The sequence below is a fragment of the Salmo salar genome, chromosome 03 (assembly GCF_965601325.2).
Source record: "Salmo salar chromosome 03, fSalSal1, whole genome shotgun sequence".
In the NCBI taxonomy this organism is placed as follows: Eukaryota; Metazoa; Chordata; class Actinopteri; order Salmoniformes; family Salmonidae; genus Salmo; species Salmo salar.
This window is the reverse complement of record NC_138293.1, coordinates 97834911-97854872: the sequence shown is the minus strand read 5'-3', so window position 1 is coordinate 97854872 and position 19962 is coordinate 97834911. Positions and strand designations below refer to the sequence as shown.

Sequence of the window (19962 nt, the reverse complement as noted above, 5' to 3'; positions counted from 1 at the left end):
TCCAGGATGGCACATCAATGCGAGCTGTGGCAAGAAGGTTTGCTGTGTCTGTCAGCGTAGTGTCCAGAGCATGGAGGCACTACCAGGAGACAGGCCAGTACATCAGGAGACGTGGAGGAGGCCGTAGGAGGGCAACAACCCAGCAGCAGGACCGCTACCTCCGCCTTTGTGCAAGGAGGAGCAGGAAGAGCACTGCCAGAGCCCTGCAAAATGACCTCCAGCAGGCCACAAATGTGCATGTATCTGCTCAAACGGTCAGTTCTGCTGCCTGCAACATCCTCCAGCATGACTGGTTTGGCGGTGGGTCAGTCATGGTGTGGGGTGGCATTTCTTTGGGGGGCCGCACAGCCCTCCATGTGCTCGCCAGAGGTAGCCTGACTGCCATCAGGTACCGAGATGAGATCCTCAGACCCCTTGTGAGACCATATGCTGGTGCGGTTGGCCCTGGGTTCCTCCTAATGCAAGACAATGGTAGACCTCATGTGGCTGGAGTGTGTCAGCAGTTCCTGCAAGAGGAAGGCATTGATGCTATGGACTGGCCCGCCCGTTCCCCAGACCTGAATCCAATTGAGCACATCTGGGACATCATGTCTCGCTCCATCCACCAACGCCACGTTGCACCACAGACTGTCCAGGAGTTGGCGGATGCTTTAGTCCAGGTCTGGGAGGAGATCCCTCAGGAGACCATCCACCACCTCATCAGGAGCATGCCCAGGCGTTGTAGGGAGGTCATACAGGCACGTGGAGGCCACACACACTACTGAGCCTCATTTTGACTTGTTTTAAGGACATTACATCAAAGTTGGATCAGACTAGTGTGGTTTTCCACTTTAATTTTGAGTGTGACTCCAAATCCAGACCTCCATGGGTTGATAAATTGGATTTCCATTGATTATTTTTGTGTGATTTTGTTGTCAGCACATTCAACTGTAAGGAAAAAAGTATTTAATAAGATTATTTCTTTCATTCAGATCTAGGATGTGTTGTTTAAGTGTTCCCTTTATTTTTTTGAGCAGTATAGATTTTTTTATTTACGTAAAATAACTAATTTAACGCTAGAATCCTTAGTTGCTACATCCATTTTTGGTATGGCAAACCCTGATGTACCCACTGATTCTTGAAGAATATAACTTATAAGTGCTTCATGAGCTTAGTTCAACTGTCCTACCTCCTCAGAACCCAATATATAACCTGGTTTTACTACAATGTTTGGAAACAAACTAAATGTAAACAAACACTGTATAGCTTCAAAACACGGTTAAAACTATAATGTTGATATCATGGATGGTCAGTCCTTGCATCCATAGCTCTGTCTAATCTGAGTGGTTATATTTCTCCAGGCCCATCCCTCAGCTCTTTACCGAGACTTAGCTTGAAAACTGCCAAATGTTATCTCCGATGCAAAGAGGTGGGCCTTTTTTAAAATGTTCCTTCTCAGGGCCCGACACTTTGTTTGTCCGGCCCTGCACTGCTGAAGTCATCAACTCCTTGTATGCTATTTCTGTCTCACTGGAGTTATGAAGGGGCCCCTGGCCCCAACAAGTTGGAGAGCCCCTTATCTAGTGTTCTCAACTGTAGCCTATATACAGGCTGCTGCTAAGAACAGCTTCCTGGTGTGGTGTACTGCTCACTGGAGATGGTCTATGTGCTGATGTTAGCCTGGCTAACACACACACACACTCTGCCTGGCTAGCCCATATATGTCTCCTCCAGCTTTCATAACACACTCTGGAAGACGTGCTGACTATGACAGATGCTAAAAGCACGTCTCGCCACACTTTGGGTTTAAGACTAAGAGACGAACGCACCAGACTGTGTGTGTGTGTTGCGACACAGGGAGATTGCTGGAGCATGGAGAATATACTTGGCCTCTCGTGTGTGTGTGTGTGTGTGTGTGTGTGTGTGTGTGTGTGTGTGTGTGTGTGTGGTGTGTGTGTGTGTGTGTGCGCGCGCGCGCCTATGTCTGTCTCTGTGAACTAGTGTCTGTCTGTAGCTGAGCTGGGTAAAGTGTAAAATGCTGATCACCAGTCTACTACTCTATTCTCTCTACTGTATTAGGGCAGGCAGGCCAGTCTAAAGGCGGGCGGGCCAGTCTAAAGGCGGGCGGGCCAGTCTAAAGGCGGGCGGGCCAGTCTAAAGGCGGGCGGGCCAGTCTAAAGGCGGGCGGGCCAGTCTAAAGGCGGGCGGGCTAATGTTCAGGAACTGTCGGCAGCTACCACTACTACTATACCAGCTGTCTGGACTGAGGGGCTGGCTGTGACCCAAAACTCACCCTAACTAACACGTGTGTGTGTGTGTGTTGCAAAGAGAATGCTCTGAGTTTTACTTATAAAGTATACACATTATAGTAGGTCCTACAGTAGAGCAGGGAATTGCCAGGTACCTCACGATACGATATTATCATGACATATTCCATACGCACAAAAAGCTTATTTCTCTCATTCTGTGCACAGATTAGTTTACATCCCTGTTAGTGAGCATTTCTCCTTTGCCAAGATAATCCATCCACCTGCCAGGTGTGGCATATCAAGAAGCTGATTAAACCACATGATCATTACACAGGTGCACCTTGTGTTGGGGACAATAAATGGCCATTCTAAAATGTGCAGTTTTGTCACACAACACAATTCCACAGACTGGTGGACATTTCTGCATGCTGACTGCAGGAATGTCCATCAGAGCTGTTGCCAGGAAATGTAATGTTAATTTCTCCACCATAAGCCGCCTCCAACGTTGTTTGAGAGAATTTGACAGTACGGTCTCTCAACCGCACAACCCTGTTATGGCATCATGTGGGCGAGCGGTTTGCTGATGTCAACGTTGTGAACAGAGAGTGCCCCATGGTGGGGTTATGGTATGGGCAGGTATAAGCTACAGACAATGAACACAATTGAATTTTATTGATGGCAATTTGAATGCACAGAGATACCGTGACATTGTCGTTGTTCATCCACCACCACCACCTCATGTTTCAGCATGATAATCCACGGCCCCATTCATCCACCACCACCACCTCATGTTTCAGCATGATAATGCACGGCCCCATTCATCCACCACCACCACCTCATGTTTCAGCATGATAATCCACGGCCCCATTCATCCACCACCACCACCTCATGTTTCAGCATGATAATCCACGGCCCCATTCATCCACCACCACCACCTCATGTTTCAGCATGATAATCCACGGCCCCATTCATCCACCACCACCACCTCATGTTTCAGCATGATAATCCACGGCCCCATTCATCCACCACCACCACCTCATGTTTCAGCATGATAATCCACGGCCCCATTCATCCACCACCACCACCTCATGTTTCAGCATGATAATCCACGGCCCCATTCATCCACCACCACCACCTCATGTTTCAGCATGATAATCCACGGCCCCATGTCACAAGGATCTGTACACAATTCCTGGAAGCTGTAAATGTCCCAGTTCTTCCATGGCCTGCATACTCACCGGACATGTCACCCATTGAGCATGTTTGGGATGCTCTGGATCGACATGTATGACAACGTGTTCCAGTTCTCGCCAATATCCAGCAACTTTCCACAGGCATTGAAGAGGAGTGGGACAACATTCCACAGGCCACAATCAACAGCCTGATCAACTATGTGAAGGAGATGTTGCACTGCATGAGGCAAATGGTCCCACCAGATACTGACTGGTGTTCTGATCCACACCCCTACTTTTTTTTTTTTATTCTTAAAGATATGCATCCGTTGGACAGATATCTGTATTCCCAGTCATGTGATATCCATAGATTAGGGCCTAATAAATATATTTAAATCGACTGATTACCTTATGAACTGTAACTCAGTAAAATCTTTGAATATGTTGCGTTCATATTTATGTTCAGTATATGTGAATTGCGATTTGAAACTGATTTTGTTGCAATTGGATGTTCCCAACATATTTCTCACCATATGTCTGCTGCAGAGAGATGAGACGGCCATGAGAACTAGTTCTATTCAATCATGGAAATAAAAGTGCTGAGGACAAATTGGCTCCCTAATTTAAAAGAAGTTGGAGAACAAGATATGAAGGAAAATACTGCAGTTCTGCTGCAAATCATATGGTAGTATTCTTTATAATCCATCCATGATGTCTAGTAGTCTGTCTGAGAGAAGCCAGCCTGTCCTGTCCTCTCCCATCCTCCCCTCTCTCCTCTCCTCTCTGGGTAGACACAGGTCTGTGGTGGGGATGTAATTGGGTATCTGGTCTCCTGTAGAGACGCCCTGTATCGATTCAAACACGCTCTTCTGACCCTCAAGGTGGCATGTCGGCCTGGTGGAAGGTTTATGGCTCCCTCGTAGCGCTCGCTCTTTCTCTCCCATCGCTATCTCCACGCCCTCCTCCCTCTCTGATGACAGTCAGGTAGACAGACACTAGGTTAATATGATCTGACCTCCCTCTCTGATGACAGTCAGGTAGATAGACACTAGGTTAATATGATCTGACCTCCCTCTCTGATGACAGTCAGGTACATAGACACTAGGTTAATATGATCTGACCTCCCTCTCTGATGACAGTCAGGTAGATAGACACTAGGTTAATATGATCTGACCTCCCTCTCTGATGACAGTCAGGTAGACAGACACTAGGTTAATATGATCTGACCTCCCTCTCTGATGACAGTCAGGTACATAGACACTAGGTTAATATGATCTGACCTCCCTCTCTGATGACAGTCAGGTACATAGACACTAGGTTAATATGATCTGACCTCCCTCTCTGATGACAGTCAGGTACATAGACACTAGGTTAATATGATCTGACCTCCCTCTCTGATGACAGTCAGGTACATAGACACTAGGTTAATATGATCTGACCTCCCTCTCTGATGACAGTCAGGTAGATAGACACTAGGTTAATATGATCTGACCTCCCTCTCTGATGACAGTCAGGTAGATAGACACTAGGTTAATATGATCTGACCTCCCTCTCTGATGACAGTCAGGTAGATAGACACTAGGTTAATATGATCTGACCTCCCTCTCTGATGACAGTCAGGTAGATAGACACTAGGTTAATATGATCTGACCTCCCTCTCTGATGACAGTCAGGTAGATAGACACTAGGTTAATATGATCTGACCTCCCTCTCTGATGACAGTCAGGTAGATAGACACTAGGTTAATATGATCTGACCTCCCTCTCTGATGACAGTCAGGTAGATAGACACTAGGTTAATATGATCTGACCTCCCTCTCTGATGACAGTCAGGTACATAGACACTAGGTTAATATGATCTGACCTCCCTCTCTGATGACACTCAGGTAGATAGACACTAGGTTAATATGATCTGACCTCCCTCTCTGATGACAGTCAGGTAGATAGACACTAGGTTAATATGATCTGACCTCCCTCTCTGATGACAGTCAGGTAGATAGACACTAGGTTAATATGATCTGACCTTGTGATTCTTTTATTTTTATTACATCTAATCTCAGCCTGAACTGAATCAAATGGCCTCCCCTCCACCACCTCCCTCTGTCGTCCTCCTCTCCTCAGATCTGTGTAGAGGTCACCTTGAGCTTTTGTATGTGTTACATTCTTCACCAGCTATAGTATGTTGTCAACCATCTCTAAGCTGTGATAGCTATGTTCTACTGTCATAGTGGTATCATTCTGTCCCCAATACCAGTGCTGTGATAGGATATAGTTAGGGGCTAGTTCCTGGTTTCAGCTCCTAACTCCTCCCTCTTGGTGCAATGATAGGATATAGTTGGGGCTAGTTCCTGGTTTCAGCTCCTAACTCCTCCCTCTTGGTGCTGTGATAGGATATAGTTAGGGGCTAGTTCCTGGTTTCAGCTCCTAACTCCTCCCTCTTGGTGCTCACAGATCTAATAAATGCTACTCAATATGTTACAAGTCATTTGCTGTAATGTCAAACTTTCTAGAGACATTATAATACATGAATAATAAGAATAAGAATTTCTCTCCTAAATGTTAATTTAATTATTTCCCCCTACAGTGGGTATCAATGGGTATATGATTAAACACATGGTTACTTTAACATGACTAACATCCCTCTCGTCTCTCCTGTCTGTCTCTCCTTTCTGTCTCTCCTGTCTGTCTCTCTCTGTCTCGCTCTTCTCTCTCTCTGTCTCTCCTGTCTGTCTCTCCTGTCTCTCTCTGTCTCTCTCCTCTCGGTCTCTGTCTCTCTCTGTCTCTCTCCTGTCTGTCTCCCCTACAGTGGGTATCCCAACGATAAAGTGGTGTGGGGCGGAGGGTGACTACAACGTGATGGTGATGGAGCTGTTAGGCCCCAGTCTGGAAGACCTGTTCAACTTCTGCTCCCGCAAGTTCTCCCTGAAGACTGTCCTGCTGCTGGCTGACCAGATGGTAAGAGACTGGCGTGTGTGTGCACCGGGGCAGGGCGCGTGCCAACCTGGGGGTACGGGACCACCTTCAGGGGCCACCCCCATCCTGAATGACACTGGCCACCACCCCCATCCTGAATGACACTGGCCACCACCCCCATCCTGAATGACACTGGCCACCACCCCCATCCTGAATGACACTGGCCACCACCCCCATCCTGAATGACACTGGCCACCACCCCCATCCTGAATGACACTGGCCACCACCCCCATCCTGAATGACACTGGCCACCACCCCCATCCTGAATGACACTGGCCACCACCCCCACCCTGAATGACACTGGCCACCACCCCCATCCTGAATGACACTGGCCACCACCCCCACCCTGAATGGCACTGGCCACCACCCCCATCCTGAATGACACTGGCCACCACCCCCATCCTGAATGACACTGGCCACCACCCCCATCCTGAATGACACTGGCCACCACCCCCATCCTGAATGACACTGGCCACCACCCCCACCCTGAATGACACTGGCCACCACCCCCATCCTGAATGACACTGGCCACCACCCCCACCCTGAATGACACTGGCCACCACCCCCATCCTGAATGGCACTGGCCACCACCCCCATCCTGAATGACACTGGCCACCACCCCCATCCTGAATGGCACTGGCCACCACCCCCATCCTGAATGACACTGGCCACCACCCCCATCCTGAATGACACTGGCCACCACCCCCATCCTGAATGACACTGGCCACCACCCCCACCCTGAATGACACTGGCCACCACCCCCACCCTGAATGACACTGGCCACCACCCCCATCCTGAATGACACTGGCCACCACCCCCATCCTGAATGACACTGGCCACCACCCCCATTCTGAATGACACTGGCCATCTCTTAACTCTGCCTCCATTGTGAATGTCAGGAAGCCTTGTCCCACTGTGACCATGCAGCCTCTCAGGCTGATGTAGAAGCACCTCCATGTTGGCTTCACGATTCTATTTGCATTGTGTGTCAGTGTGTGTCAGGTTTGTATTGCTGAATATGGGTCTTCCTCCTTCTCCTTGTTAGCTTTTCCCCCATCCTGTTTTTGATTTAGTAGGGTCTCGTTAGCCGACGCCAACGGAGACAGCTAGTCCTACTGGGGTCAGACACAACCAAAAACACATTACAGACAAATGACTTTACAATTGACATCCATTTAAAACATTGACATGTAGTGTATCAGTTCCACCTGTCAGTACAAACAACACATAGATCCCACTGTTGAACCAGTCAGATGGGTCTGGATCAGAAGCTGTTTAGTCTACATTGATAGTACAGTGGTGTCACAGTTAGTCAGCTAAAATTGTTGACAGTTAGTTAGCAATTAGGGAAGTAACGATTCACCGATACCCATCGATTCAAATGTTTAAGCATGCATCGATCAGAGAAGCGATTCAAAACGTTCCGAATCGATGGTTCAGTCACATTTTTGGCTCATATTATTACGTTCTTTCTACCTTCTGAAAAATACCTCTCATCTTTTGTGACAACTGATGCTTCCTGTTCTTCAGTGTCTAAATGGGTGGATCCATGTTGACAGTCGTTTATCTACAGGTCATTTAGCATGCTGAACAAGTCCAGTAATATCTGTAGCTTAGTCAAACTACATCCTGTATGTCTTATGGTGGATGTAGGATGCTTCCAATAAGGGAAACTGGGCATCTACCACCACACTATCAATTAGAGGGGGAGATCTATATAGCACAACTTTGAATTTCACCCCCGTCTCATAATGGAATGGTTTAGACCGTTTGGAAGTTTTGTCTCAGAGAGCTTCTCTTCTTCTCCTGCTTCAACCGTGGCAGTGAGGTCGCTGTCCTATGACATATCTCCTTGTTTCAAGCAAAACTACCAAAACTATTGCCGATGGTGAACCTGAACAATCTACATACAAATGTAATGTGAATATATAGGTCTGTTGTCATTTCTACCCGTTTCTAATGCTGTGATGGGTATCGAGAAACCCCTGCCCTGGATCTAGATACTTAACCAATCATCTTGAAAAGGAAAGATCACTTCCCGATTAGCAATCGCTTCTACTTCATTTCTTGCAACAGTAGTGCTGCAGTGTTTATACTACCAGTTGTTTATACTACCAGGTGTTTATACTACCAGGTGTCCTCCAGGTGTTAAAAATACCAGGTGTCCTCCAGGTGTTTATACTACCAGCTGTCCTCCAGGTGTTTATACTACCAGGTGTTTATACTACCAGGTGTCCTCCAGGTGTTTATACTACCAGGTGTTTATACTACCAGGTGTCCTCCAGGTGTTTATACTACCAGGTGTTTATACTACCAGGTGTCCTCCAGGTGTTAAAAATACCAGGTGTCCTCCAGTTGTTAAAAATACCAGGTGTCCTCCAGGTGTTAAAAATACCAGGTGTCCTCCAGGTGTTAAAAATACCAGGTGTCCTCCAGTTGTTAAAAATACCAGGTGTCCTCCAGTTGTTAAAAATACCAGGTGTCCTCCAGGTGTTAAAAATACCAGGTGTCCTCCAGGTGTTTATACTACCAGCTGTCCTCCAGTTGTTAAAAATACCAGGTGTCCTCCAGGTGTTTATACTACCAGCTGTCCTCCAGTTGTTTATACTACCAGGTGTTTATACTACCAGGTGTCCTCCAGGTGTTAAAAATACCAGGTGTCCTCCAGTTGTTAAAAATACCAGGTGTCCTCCAGGTGTTTATACTACCAGCTGTCCTCCAGGTGTTAAAAATACCAGGTGTCCTCCAGGTGTTTATACTACCAGGTGTCCTCCAGTTGTTTATACTACCAGGTGTTTATACTACCAGCTGTCCTCCAGGTGTTTATACTACCAGCTGTCCTCCAGGTGTTTATACTACCAGCTGTCCTCCAGTTGTTTATACTACCAGGTGTTTATACTACCAGGTGTCCTCCAGTTGTTAAAAATACCAGGTGTCCTCCAGTTGTTAAAAATACCAGGTGTCCTCCAGGTGTTTATACTACCAGCTGTCCTCCAGGTGTTTATACTACCAGGTGTCCTCCAGTTGTTAAAAATACCAGGTGTTTATACTACCAGGTGTCCTCCAGGTGTTTATACTACCAGCTGTCCTCCAGGTGTTTATACTACCAGGTGTCCTCCAGTTGTTAAAAATACCAGGTGTTTATACTACCAGGTGTCCTCCAGGTGTTTATACTACCAGGCGTCCTCCAGTTGTTTATACTACCAGGTGTTTATACTACCAGGTGTCCTCCAGGTGTTTATACTACCAGGTGTTTATACTACCAGGTGTCCTCCAGGTGTTTATACTACCAGGTGTCCTCCAGTTGTTTATACTACCAGGTGTTTATACTACCAGGTGTTTATACTACCAGGTGTTTATACTACCAGGTGTCCTCCAGTTGTTTATACTACCAGGTGTCCTCCAGTTGTTTATACTACCAGGTGTCCTCCAGGTGTTTATACTACCAGGTGTTTATACTACCAGGTGTCCTCCAGGTGTTTATACTACCAGGTGTCCTCCAGGTGTTTATACTACCAGGTGTTTATACTACCAGGTGTCCTCCAGGTGTTTATACTACCAGGTGTTTATACTACCAGGCGTCCTCCAGTTGTTTATACTACCAGGTGTTTATACTACCAGGTGTCCTCCAGGTGTTTATACTACCAGGTGTTTATACTACCAGGTGTTTATACTACCAGGTGTCCTCCAGGTGTTTATACTACCAGGTGTCCTCCAGTTGTTTATACTACCAGGTGTTTATATTACCAGGTGTTTATACTACCAGGTGTTTATACTACCAGGTGTCCTCCAGTTGTTTATACTACCAGGTGTCCTCCAGGTGTTTATACTACCAGGTGTTTATACTACCAGGTGTCCTCCAGGTGTTTATACTACCAGGTGTCCTCCAGGTGTTAAAAATACCAGGTGTCCTCCAGGTGTTTATACTACCAGCTGTCCTCCAGTTGTTAAAAATACCAGGTGTCCTCCAGGTGTTTATACTACCAGCTGTCCTCCAGTTGTTTATACTACCAGGTGTTTATACTACCAGGTGTCCTCCAGGTGTTAAAAATACCAGGTGTCCTCCAGTTGTTAAAAATACCAGGTGTCCTCCAGGTGTTTATACTACCAGCTGTCCTCCAGGTGTTAAAAATACCAGGTGTCCTCCAGGTGTTTATACTACCAGGTGTCCTCCAGTTGTTTATACTACCAGGTGTTTATACTACCAGGTGTCCTCCAGTTGTTAAAAATACCAGGTGTCCTCCAGTTGTTAAAAATACCAGGTGTCCTCCAGGTGTTTATACTACCAGCTGTCCTCCAGTTGTTTATACTACCAGGTGTTTATACTACCAGGTGTCCTCCAGGTGTTAAAAATACCAGGTGTCCTCCAGTTGTTAAAAATACCAGGTGTCCTCCAGGTGTTTATACTACCAGCTGTCCTCCAGGTGTTAAAAATACCAGGTGTCCTCCAGGTGTTTATACTACCAGGTGTCCTCCAGTTGTTTATACTACCAGGTGTTTATACTACCAGGTGTCCTCCAGGTGTTAAAAATACCAGGTGTCCTCCAGGTGTTTATACTACCAGCTGTCCTCCAGGTGTTTATACTACCAGGTGTCCTCCAGTTGTTAAAAATACCAGGTGTCCTCCAGGTGTTTATACTACCAGGCGTCCTCCAGTTGTTTATACTACCAGGTGTTTATACTACCAGGTGTCCTCCAGGTGTTTATACTACCAGGTGTTTATACTACCAGGTGTCCTCCAGGTGTTTATACTACCAGGTGTCCTCCAGTTGTTTATACTACCAGGTGTTTATACTACCAGGTGTTTATACTACCAGGTGTTTATACTACCAGGTGTCCTCCAGTTGTTTATACTACCAGGTGTCCTCCAGGTGTTTATACTACCAGGTGTTTATACTACCAGGTGTCCTCCAGGTGTTTATACTACCAGGTGTCCTCCAGGTGTTTATACTACCAGGTGTCCTCCAGGTGTTTATACTACCAGGTGTTTATACTACCAGGCGTCCTCCAGTTGTTTATACTACCAGGTGTTTATACTACCAGGTGTCCTCCAGGTGTTTATACTACCAGGTGTTTATACTACCAGGTGTTTATACTACCAGGTGTCCTCCAGGTGTTTATACTACCAGGTGTCCTCCAGTTGTTTATACTACCAGGTGTTTATATTACCAGGTGTTTATACTACCAGGTGTTTATACTACCAGGTGTCCTCCAGTTGTTTATACTACCAGGTGTCCTCCAGGTGTTTATACTACCAGGTGTTTATACTACCAGGTGTCCTCCAGGTGTTTATACTACCAGGTGTCCTCCAGGTGTTAAAAATACCAGGTGTCCTCCAGGTGTTTATACTACCAGCTGTCCTCCAGTTGTTAAAAATACCAGGTGTCCTCCAGGTGTTTATACTACCAGCTGTCCTCCAGTTGTTTATACTACCAGGTGTTTATACTACCAGGTGTCCTCCAGGTGTTAAAAATACCAGGTGTCCTCCAGTTGTTAAAAATACCAGGTGTCCTCCAGGTGTTTATACTACCAGCTGTCCTCCAGGTGTTAAAAATACCAGGTGTCCTCCAGGTGTTTATACTACCAGGTGTCCTCCAGTTGTTTATACTACCAGGTGTTTATACTACCAGGTGTCCTCCAGTTGTTAAAAATACCAGGTGTCCTCCAGTTGTTAAAAATACCAGGTGTCCTCCAGGTGTTTATACTACCAGCTGTCCTCCAGTTGTTTATACTACCAGGTGTTTATACTACCAGGTGTCCTCCAGGTGTTAAAAATACCAGGTGTCCTCCAGTTGTTAAAAATACCAGGTGTCCTCCAGGTGTTTATACTACCAGCTGTCCTCCAGGTGTTAAAAATACCAGGTGTCCTCCAGGTGTTTATACTACCAGGTGTCCTCCAGTTGTTTATACTACCAGGTGTTTATACTACCAGGTGTCCTCCAGGTGTTAAAAATACCAGGTGTCCTCCAGGTGTTTATACTACCAGCTGTCCTCCAGGTGTTTATACTACCAGGTGTCCTCCAGTTGTTAAAAATACCAGGTGTCCTCCAGGTGTTTATACTACCAGGCGTCCTCCAGTTGTTTATACTACCAGGTGTTTATACTACCAGGTGTCCTCCAGGTGTTTATACTACCAGGTGTTTATACTACCAGGTGTCCTCCAGGTGTTTATACTACCAGGTGTCCTCCAGTTGTTTATACTACCAGGTGTTTATACTACCAGGTGTTTATACTACCAGGTGTTTATACTACCAGGTGTCCTCCAGTTGTTTATACTACCAGGTGTCCTCCAGGTGTTTATACTACCAGGTGTTTATACTACCAGGTGTCCTCCAGGTGTTTATACTACCAGGTGTCCTCCAGGTGTTTATACTACCAGGTGTCCTCCAGGTGTTTATACTACCAGGTGTTTATACTACCAGGCGTCCTCCAGTTGTTTATACTACCAGGTGTTTATACTACCAGGTGTCCTCCAGGTGTTTATACTACCAGGTGTTTATACTACCAGGTGTTTATACTACCAGGTGTCCTCCAGGTGTTTATACTACCAGGTGTCCTCCAGTTGTTTATACTACCAGGTGTTTATATTACCAGGTGTTTATACTACCAGGTGTTTATACTACCAGGTGTCCTCCAGTTGTTTATACTACCAGGTGTCCTCCAGGTGTTTATACTACCAGGTGTTTATACTACCAGGTGTCCTCCAGGTGTTTATACTACCAGGTGTCCTCCAGGTGTTTATACTACCAGGTGTTTATACTACCAGGTGTCCTCCAGGTGTTTATACTACCAGGTGTTTATACTACCAGGTGTCCTCAGGTGTTTATACTACCAGGTGTTTATACTACCAGGTGTCCTCCAGGTGTTTATACTACCAGGTGTTTATACTACCAGGTGTTTATACTACCAGGTGTCCTCCAGTTTACATTTTACTATTGACAGCCATCATGTATATTCACGTTCTGTGCGCATTATTGATTATGCTAACGCCAGCTCTCTCCTGTCCAGATCAGACTAGCTGTTATTGATCGAGCTCTCTCCTCTCCAGATCAGACTAGCTGTTATTGATCGAGCTCTCTCCTCTCCAGATCAGCCTAGCTGTTATTGATCGAGCTCTCTCCTCTCCAGATCAGACTAGCTGTTATTGATCGAGCTCTCTCCTCTCCAGATCAGACTAGCTGTTATTGATCGAGCTCTCTCCTCTCCAGATCAGACTAGCTGTTATTGATCGAGCTCTCTCCTCTCCAGATCAGACTAGCTGTTATTGATCGAGCTCTCTCCTCTCCAGATCAGACTAGCTGTTATTGATCGAGCTCTCTCCTCTCCAGATCAGACTAGCTGTTATTAATCGAGCTCTCTCCTCTCCAGATCAGACTAGCTGTTATTGATCGAGCTCTCTCCTCTCCAGATCAGACTAGCTGTTATTGATCGAGCTCTCTCCTCTCCAGATCAGACTAGCTGTTATTGATCGAGCTCTCTCCTCTCCAGATCAGCCGTATAGAGTACATCCACTCTAAGAACTTCATCCACAGAGACGTGAAGCCAGACAACTTCCTGATGGGCCTGGGCAAGAAGGGTAACCTGGTGTACATCATTGACTTTGGCCTGGCCAAGAAGTACCGTGACGCCCGCACACACCAGCACATCCCCTACCGCGAGAACAAGAATCTGACCGGCACAGCACGCTACGCATCCATCAACACACACCTGGGAATCGGTAGGAATATATACACTATATATACAAAAGTATGTGGACACCCCTTCAAATTAGTGGATTCGGCGACTTTCAGCCACACCCGTTGCTGACAGGTGTATAAAATCGAGCACACAGCCATGCAATCTCCATAGACAAACATTGGCAGTAGAATGGCCTTACTGAAGAGCTCAGTGATTTAACGTGGCACCGTCATAGGATGCCACCTTTCCAACTAGTCAGTTCGTCAAACTTCTGCCCTGCTACAGCTGTCCCGGTCAACTGTAAGTTCTGTTATTGTGAAGTGGAAACATCTAGGAGCAACAACGGCTCAACCGTGAAGGTAGGCCACACAAGCTCACAGAACAGAACACTTCCAAGTTCCAAACTACCTCTGGAAGCAACGTCAGCACAAGAACTGTTCGTCGGGAGCTTTGTGAAATGAGTTTCCATGGCCGAGCAGCCGCACACAAACCTAAGATCACCATGCGCAATGCCAAGCGTCAGCTGAAGATGTACTCTGGAGTGATGAATCATGCTGCACCATCTGGCAATCCGACGGATGAATCTGGGTTTTTTGGATGCCAGGAGAACGCTACCTGCCCCAATGCATAGTGCCAACTGTAAAGTTTGGTGGAGGAGGAATAATGGTCTGGGGCTGTTTTTCATGGTTCGGGCCCCTTAGTTACAGTGAAGGGAGATCTTAACTCTACAGCATACAATTACATTCTAGACAATTCTGTCCTTCCAGCTTTGTGAGAACAGTTTGGGGAAGGGCCCTTTCCTGTTTCAGCATGACAATGCCCCCCGTGCACAAAGCGAGGTCCATACAGAAATGGTTTGTAGATTGGTGTGGAAGAACTTGACTGACCTGCACAGAGCCCTGACCTCAACCCCATCGAACACCTGAATTGGAACGCTGACTGCGAGTCAGGCCTAATCACCCAACATCACTCATGCCCTTGTAGCTGAATAGAAGCAAGTCCCCTCAGCAATGTTCCAACATCTAGTAGAAAGCCTTCCCAGAAGAGTGGAGGCTGTTATAGCAGCAAAGGGGGACCAACTCCATATGAATACCCATGATTTTGGAATGAGATGTTCGACATGTCCACATACTTTTGGCAATATATTTAAAGAAACACATACACTAGTTACACACACCAGGGAACAGGTACACAACACAAACACTCTGACCCTCTCTCCCTCTCTTCTCTCTCTACAGAGCAGTCTCGTCGTGATGACCTGGAGTCTCTTGGCTATGTCCTGATGTACTTCAACCTGGGCAGTCTGCCCTGGCAGGGCCTGAAGGCTGCCACTAAGAGACAGAAGTACGAACGCATCAGTGAGAAGAAGATGTCTACCCCCATCGAGGTCCTCTGTAAAGGATACCCATGTGAGTAGTTGAAAGACCTGTCTGTGGCTGGAAGTTGAAGGGGTTTCTCAAGTCAAAACAGGTCGTTTTTGCATAGTAGATCCTTGTTCATATAGAATTTCCACTCCCAGTCTTTGAAAGTGGATAGCTCTTCTGTGGTCCATAGTGTGATGGATAGGGTTAGGAGTTTTTCCTGAGCATGTGACCTAACCAGGAAGAAAGCTGATCAGATTCAGACGATCTGTTTGTAGTGTATGTCTTGTTGTCTTGGAGACTAGAGGATTCACATTCAGGCATTTTATTCAACATACAGCTCTTTAGAAATCCAGTTGTATAATATGTATCTTGACCCATCCTCTCCTTTCTCCTCTCAGCTGAGTTTGCCACGTACCTGAACTTCTGCCGTTCTCTGCGGTTCGATGACAAGCCAGACTACTCTTACCTCAGACAGCTGTTCAGGAACCTGTTCCACAGACAGGGCTTCTCCTACGACTACGTCTTCGACTGGAACATGCTCAAGTTTGTGAGGAACATCTCTGCTACGTCTGATTCATCCCCTTCATTACATTGACCCGGACTGGAATCTTTTCATCACAATATCTCCTTTCTCCTGAAGCGTACACTCGTTCACTACTTCCAACAAATCTGAAAACTGTTGGGATTGGTGGAGACATGGGCTAGTGGGAGTTTCCACTGTAAGTCAGTGATGTGAACCAGTGCACACTTTAGGAGGAAGGAGAGGTAATTGAGACATAGTAATGGAATGTCCAAGGTGGCCATTTTGTTGGTCTACGAATAGCAGTGGTGTCCCTGGCAACGGCAGCCATTTTGAATGCTGATTAAGCAAATTCCTGGTCAATAAGATCCCATAGTGTTGTTGTTGTGATAGTGAAGGGTTGGGAGGTGGGACAGTGTAACTGTTGTCTCCATGGTGTTGTATGTCTCTGTGTGTACAGGGCGCCAACAGGGCAGCGGAGGATGCAGAGAGGGAGAGGAGAGCCGGTGAGGACAGACTGAGACAGGGACAGGCCAGGGCCCCTGCAGGGGCCAGAGGGATCCCCTCCGCCTCCGGACGACCCAGAGGAGCACAGGACGCAGCCGCACCCGCACCCCTTACACCCACCTCACACACAGGTTAGTGAAAACACTGAATTGGTTAAATAAAGGTTGATCGCCAGGTATGGAGGTCTCTCTCTCTAACCCCAGGTATCTGTCCTCTATCCCAGGTATGGAGGTCTCTCTCTCTAACCCCAGGTATCTGTCCTCTATCCCAGGTATCTGTCCTCTATCCCAGGTATGGAGGTCTCTCTCTCTAACCCCAGGTATCTGTCCTCTATCCCAGGTATCTGTCCTCTATCCCAGGTATGGAAGTCTCTCTCTCTAACCCCAGGTATCTGTCCTCTATCCCAGGTATCTGTCCTCTATCCCAGGTATGGAAGTCTCTCTCTCTATCCCAGGTATCTGTCCTCTATCGCAGGTATCTGTCCTCTATCCCAGGTATGGAGGTCTCTCTCCCCGGTCTGCCCACCCAGGGGGGCCCCCACCCCGGTATCTGTCCTCTATCCCAGGTATGGAGGTCTCTCTAACCCCAGGTATCTGTCCTCTATCCCAGGTATGGAGGTCTCTCTCTCTAACCCCAGGTATCTGTCCTCTATCCCAGGTATGGAGGTCTCTCTAACCCCAGGTATCTGTCCTCTATCCCAGGTATCTGTCCTCTATCCCAGGTATGGAGGTCTCTCTCTCTCTAACCCCAGGTATCTGTCCTCTATCCCAGGTATGGATGTCTCTCTCTCTAACCCCAGGTATCTGTCCTCTATCCCAGGTATGGAGGTCTCTCTCTCTAACCCCAGGTATCTGTCCTCTATCCCAGGTATGGAGGTCTCTCTCACTAACCCCAGGTATCTGTCCTCTATCCCAGGTATCTGTCCTCTATCCCAGGTATGGAGGTCTCTCTCTCTCTAACCCCAGGTATCTGTCCTCTATCCCAGGTATGGAGGTCTCTCTCTCTCTAACCCCAGGTATCTGTCCTCTATCCCAGGTATGGAGGTCTCTCTAACCCCAGGTATCTGTCCTCTATCCCAGGTATAGAGGTCTCTCTAACCCCAGGTATATGTCCTCTATCCCAGGTATGGAGGTCTCTCTCTCTAACCCCAGGTATCTGTCCTCTATCCCAGGTATAGAGGTCTCTCTAACCCCAGGTATATGTCCTCTATCCCAGGTATGGAGGTCTCTCTCTCTAACCCCAGGTATCTGTCCTCTATCCCAGGTATGGAGGTCTCTCTCTCTAACCCCAGGTATCTGTCCTCTATCCCAGGTATCTGTCCTCTATCCCAGGTATGGAGGTCTCTCTCTCTCTAACCCCAGGTATCTGTCCTCTATCCCAGGTATGGAGGTCTCTCTCTCTAACCCCAGGTATCTGTCCTCTATCCCAGGTATGGAAGTCTCTCTCTCTAACCCCAGGTATCTGTCCTCTATCCCAGGTATCTGTCCTCTATCCCAGGTATGGAGGTCTCTCTCTCTCTAACCCCAGGTATCTGTCCTCTATCCCAGGTATGGAGGTCTCTCTCTCTAACCCCAGGTATCTGTCCTCTATACCAGGTATCTGTCCTCTATCCCAGGTATGGAAGTCTCTCTCTCTAACCCCAGGTATCTGTCCTCTATCCCAGGTATCTGTCCTCTATCCCAGGTATGGAAGTCTCTCTCTCTAACCCCAGGTATCTGTCCTCTATCCCAGGTATCTGTCCTCTATCCCAGGTATGGAGGTCTCTCTCTCTAACCCCAGGTATCTGTCCTCTATCCCAGGTATGGAGGTCTCTCTAACCCCAGGTATCTGTCCTCTATCCCAGGTATGGAGGTCTCTCTCTCTAACCCCAGGTATCTGTCCTCTATCCCAGGTATGGAGGTCTCTCTAACCCCAGGTATCTGTCCTCTATCCCAGGTATCTGTCCTCTATCCCAGGTATGGAGGTCTCTCTCTCTCTAACCCCAGGTATCTGTCCTCTATCCCAGGTATGGATGTCTCTCTCTCTAACCCCAGGTATCTGTCCTCTATCCCAGGTATGGAGGTCTCTCTCTCTAACCCCAGGTATCTGTCCTCTATCCCAGGTATCTGTCCTCTATCCCAGGTATGGAGGTCTCTCTCTCTAACCCCAGGTATCTGTCCTCTATCCCAGGTATCTGTCCTCTATCCCAGGTATGGAGGTCTCTCTCTCTAACCCCAGGTATCTGTCCTCTATCCCAGGTATGGAGGTCTCTCTCTCTAACCCCAGGTATCTGTCCTCTATCCCAGGTATGGAGGTCTCTCTCTCTCTAACCCCAGGTATCTGTCCTCTATCCCAGGTATGGAGGTCTCTCTCTCTCTAACCCCAGGTATCTGTCCTCTATCCCAGGTATCTGTCCTCTATCCCAGGTATGGAGGTCTCTCTCTCTAACCCCAGGTATCTGTCCTCTATTCCAGGTATGGAGGTCTCTCTCTCTAACCCCAGGTATCTGTCCTCTATCCCAGGTATGGAGGTCTCTCTAACCCCAGGTATCTGTCCTCTATCCCAGGTATGGAGGTCTCTCTCTCTAACCCCAGGTATCTGTCCTCTATCCCAGGTATAGAGGTCTCTCTAACCCCAGGTATCTGTCCTCTATCCCAGGTATGGAGGTCTCTCTCTCTAACCCCAGGTATCTGTCCTCTATCCCAGGTATGGAGGTCTCTCTCTCTAACCCCAGGTATCTGTCCTCTATCCCAGGTATGGAGGTCTCTCTCTCTAACCCCAGGTATCTGTCCTCTATCCCAGGTATGGAGGTCTCTCTCTCTAACCCCAGGTATCTGTCCTCTATCCCAGGTATGGAGGTCTCTCTCTAACCCCAGGTATCTGTCCTCTATCCCAGGTATGGAGGTCTCTCTCTCTAACCCCAGGTATCTGTCCTCTATCCCAGGTATGGAGGTCTCTCTCTCTAACCCCAGGTATCTGTCCTCTATCCCAGGTATGGAGGTCTCTCTCTCTAACCCCAGGTATCTGTCCTCTATCCCAGGTATGGAGGTCTCTCTCTCTAACCCCAGGTATCTGTCCTCTATCCCAGGTATGGAGGTCTCTCTCTCTAACCCCAGGTATCTGTCCTCTATCCCAGGTATGGAGGTCTCTCGCTCTAACCCCAGGTATCTGTCCTCTATCCCAGGTATCTGTCCTCTATCCCAGGTATGGAAGTCTCTCTCTCTAACCCCAGGTATCTGTCCTCTATCCCAGGTATCTGTCCTCTATCCCAGGTATCTGTCCTCTATCCCAGGTATGGAGGTCTCTCTCTCTAACCCCAGGTATCTGTCCTCTATCCCAGGTATGGAGGTCTCTCTCTCTAACCCCAGGTATCTGTCCTCTATCCCAGGTATGGAGGTCTCTCTCTCTAACCCCAGGTATCTGTCCTCTATCCCTGGTATGGAGGTCTCTCTCTCTAACCCCAGGTATCTGTCCTCTATCCCAGGTATGGAGGTCTCTCTCTCTAACCCCAGGTATCTGTCCTCTATCCCAGGTATGGAGGTC

General features: G+C 47.5%; 1 protein-coding gene across 2 annotated transcripts in view; it reads left to right on the top strand.

Annotated features, from left to right (window-relative positions):
• LOC106596082 (casein kinase I) overlaps positions 1-19962 on the top strand; it is an 89652-nt gene that overhangs the window by 42808 nt on the left and 26882 nt on the right. For both annotated transcript variants that reach the window (XM_045715859.2, XM_045715858.2), the window contains exons 3-7: positions 6206-6354; positions 13861-14089; positions 15288-15458; positions 15812-15960; positions 16394-16571. In XM_045715859.2, coding sequence (XP_045571815.1) covers positions 6206-6354; positions 13861-14089; positions 15288-15458; positions 15812-15960; positions 16394-16571 — 876 coding nt within the window. The remainder of the gene's footprint in view (positions 1-6205; positions 6355-13860; positions 14090-15287; positions 15459-15811; positions 15961-16393; positions 16572-19962) is intronic.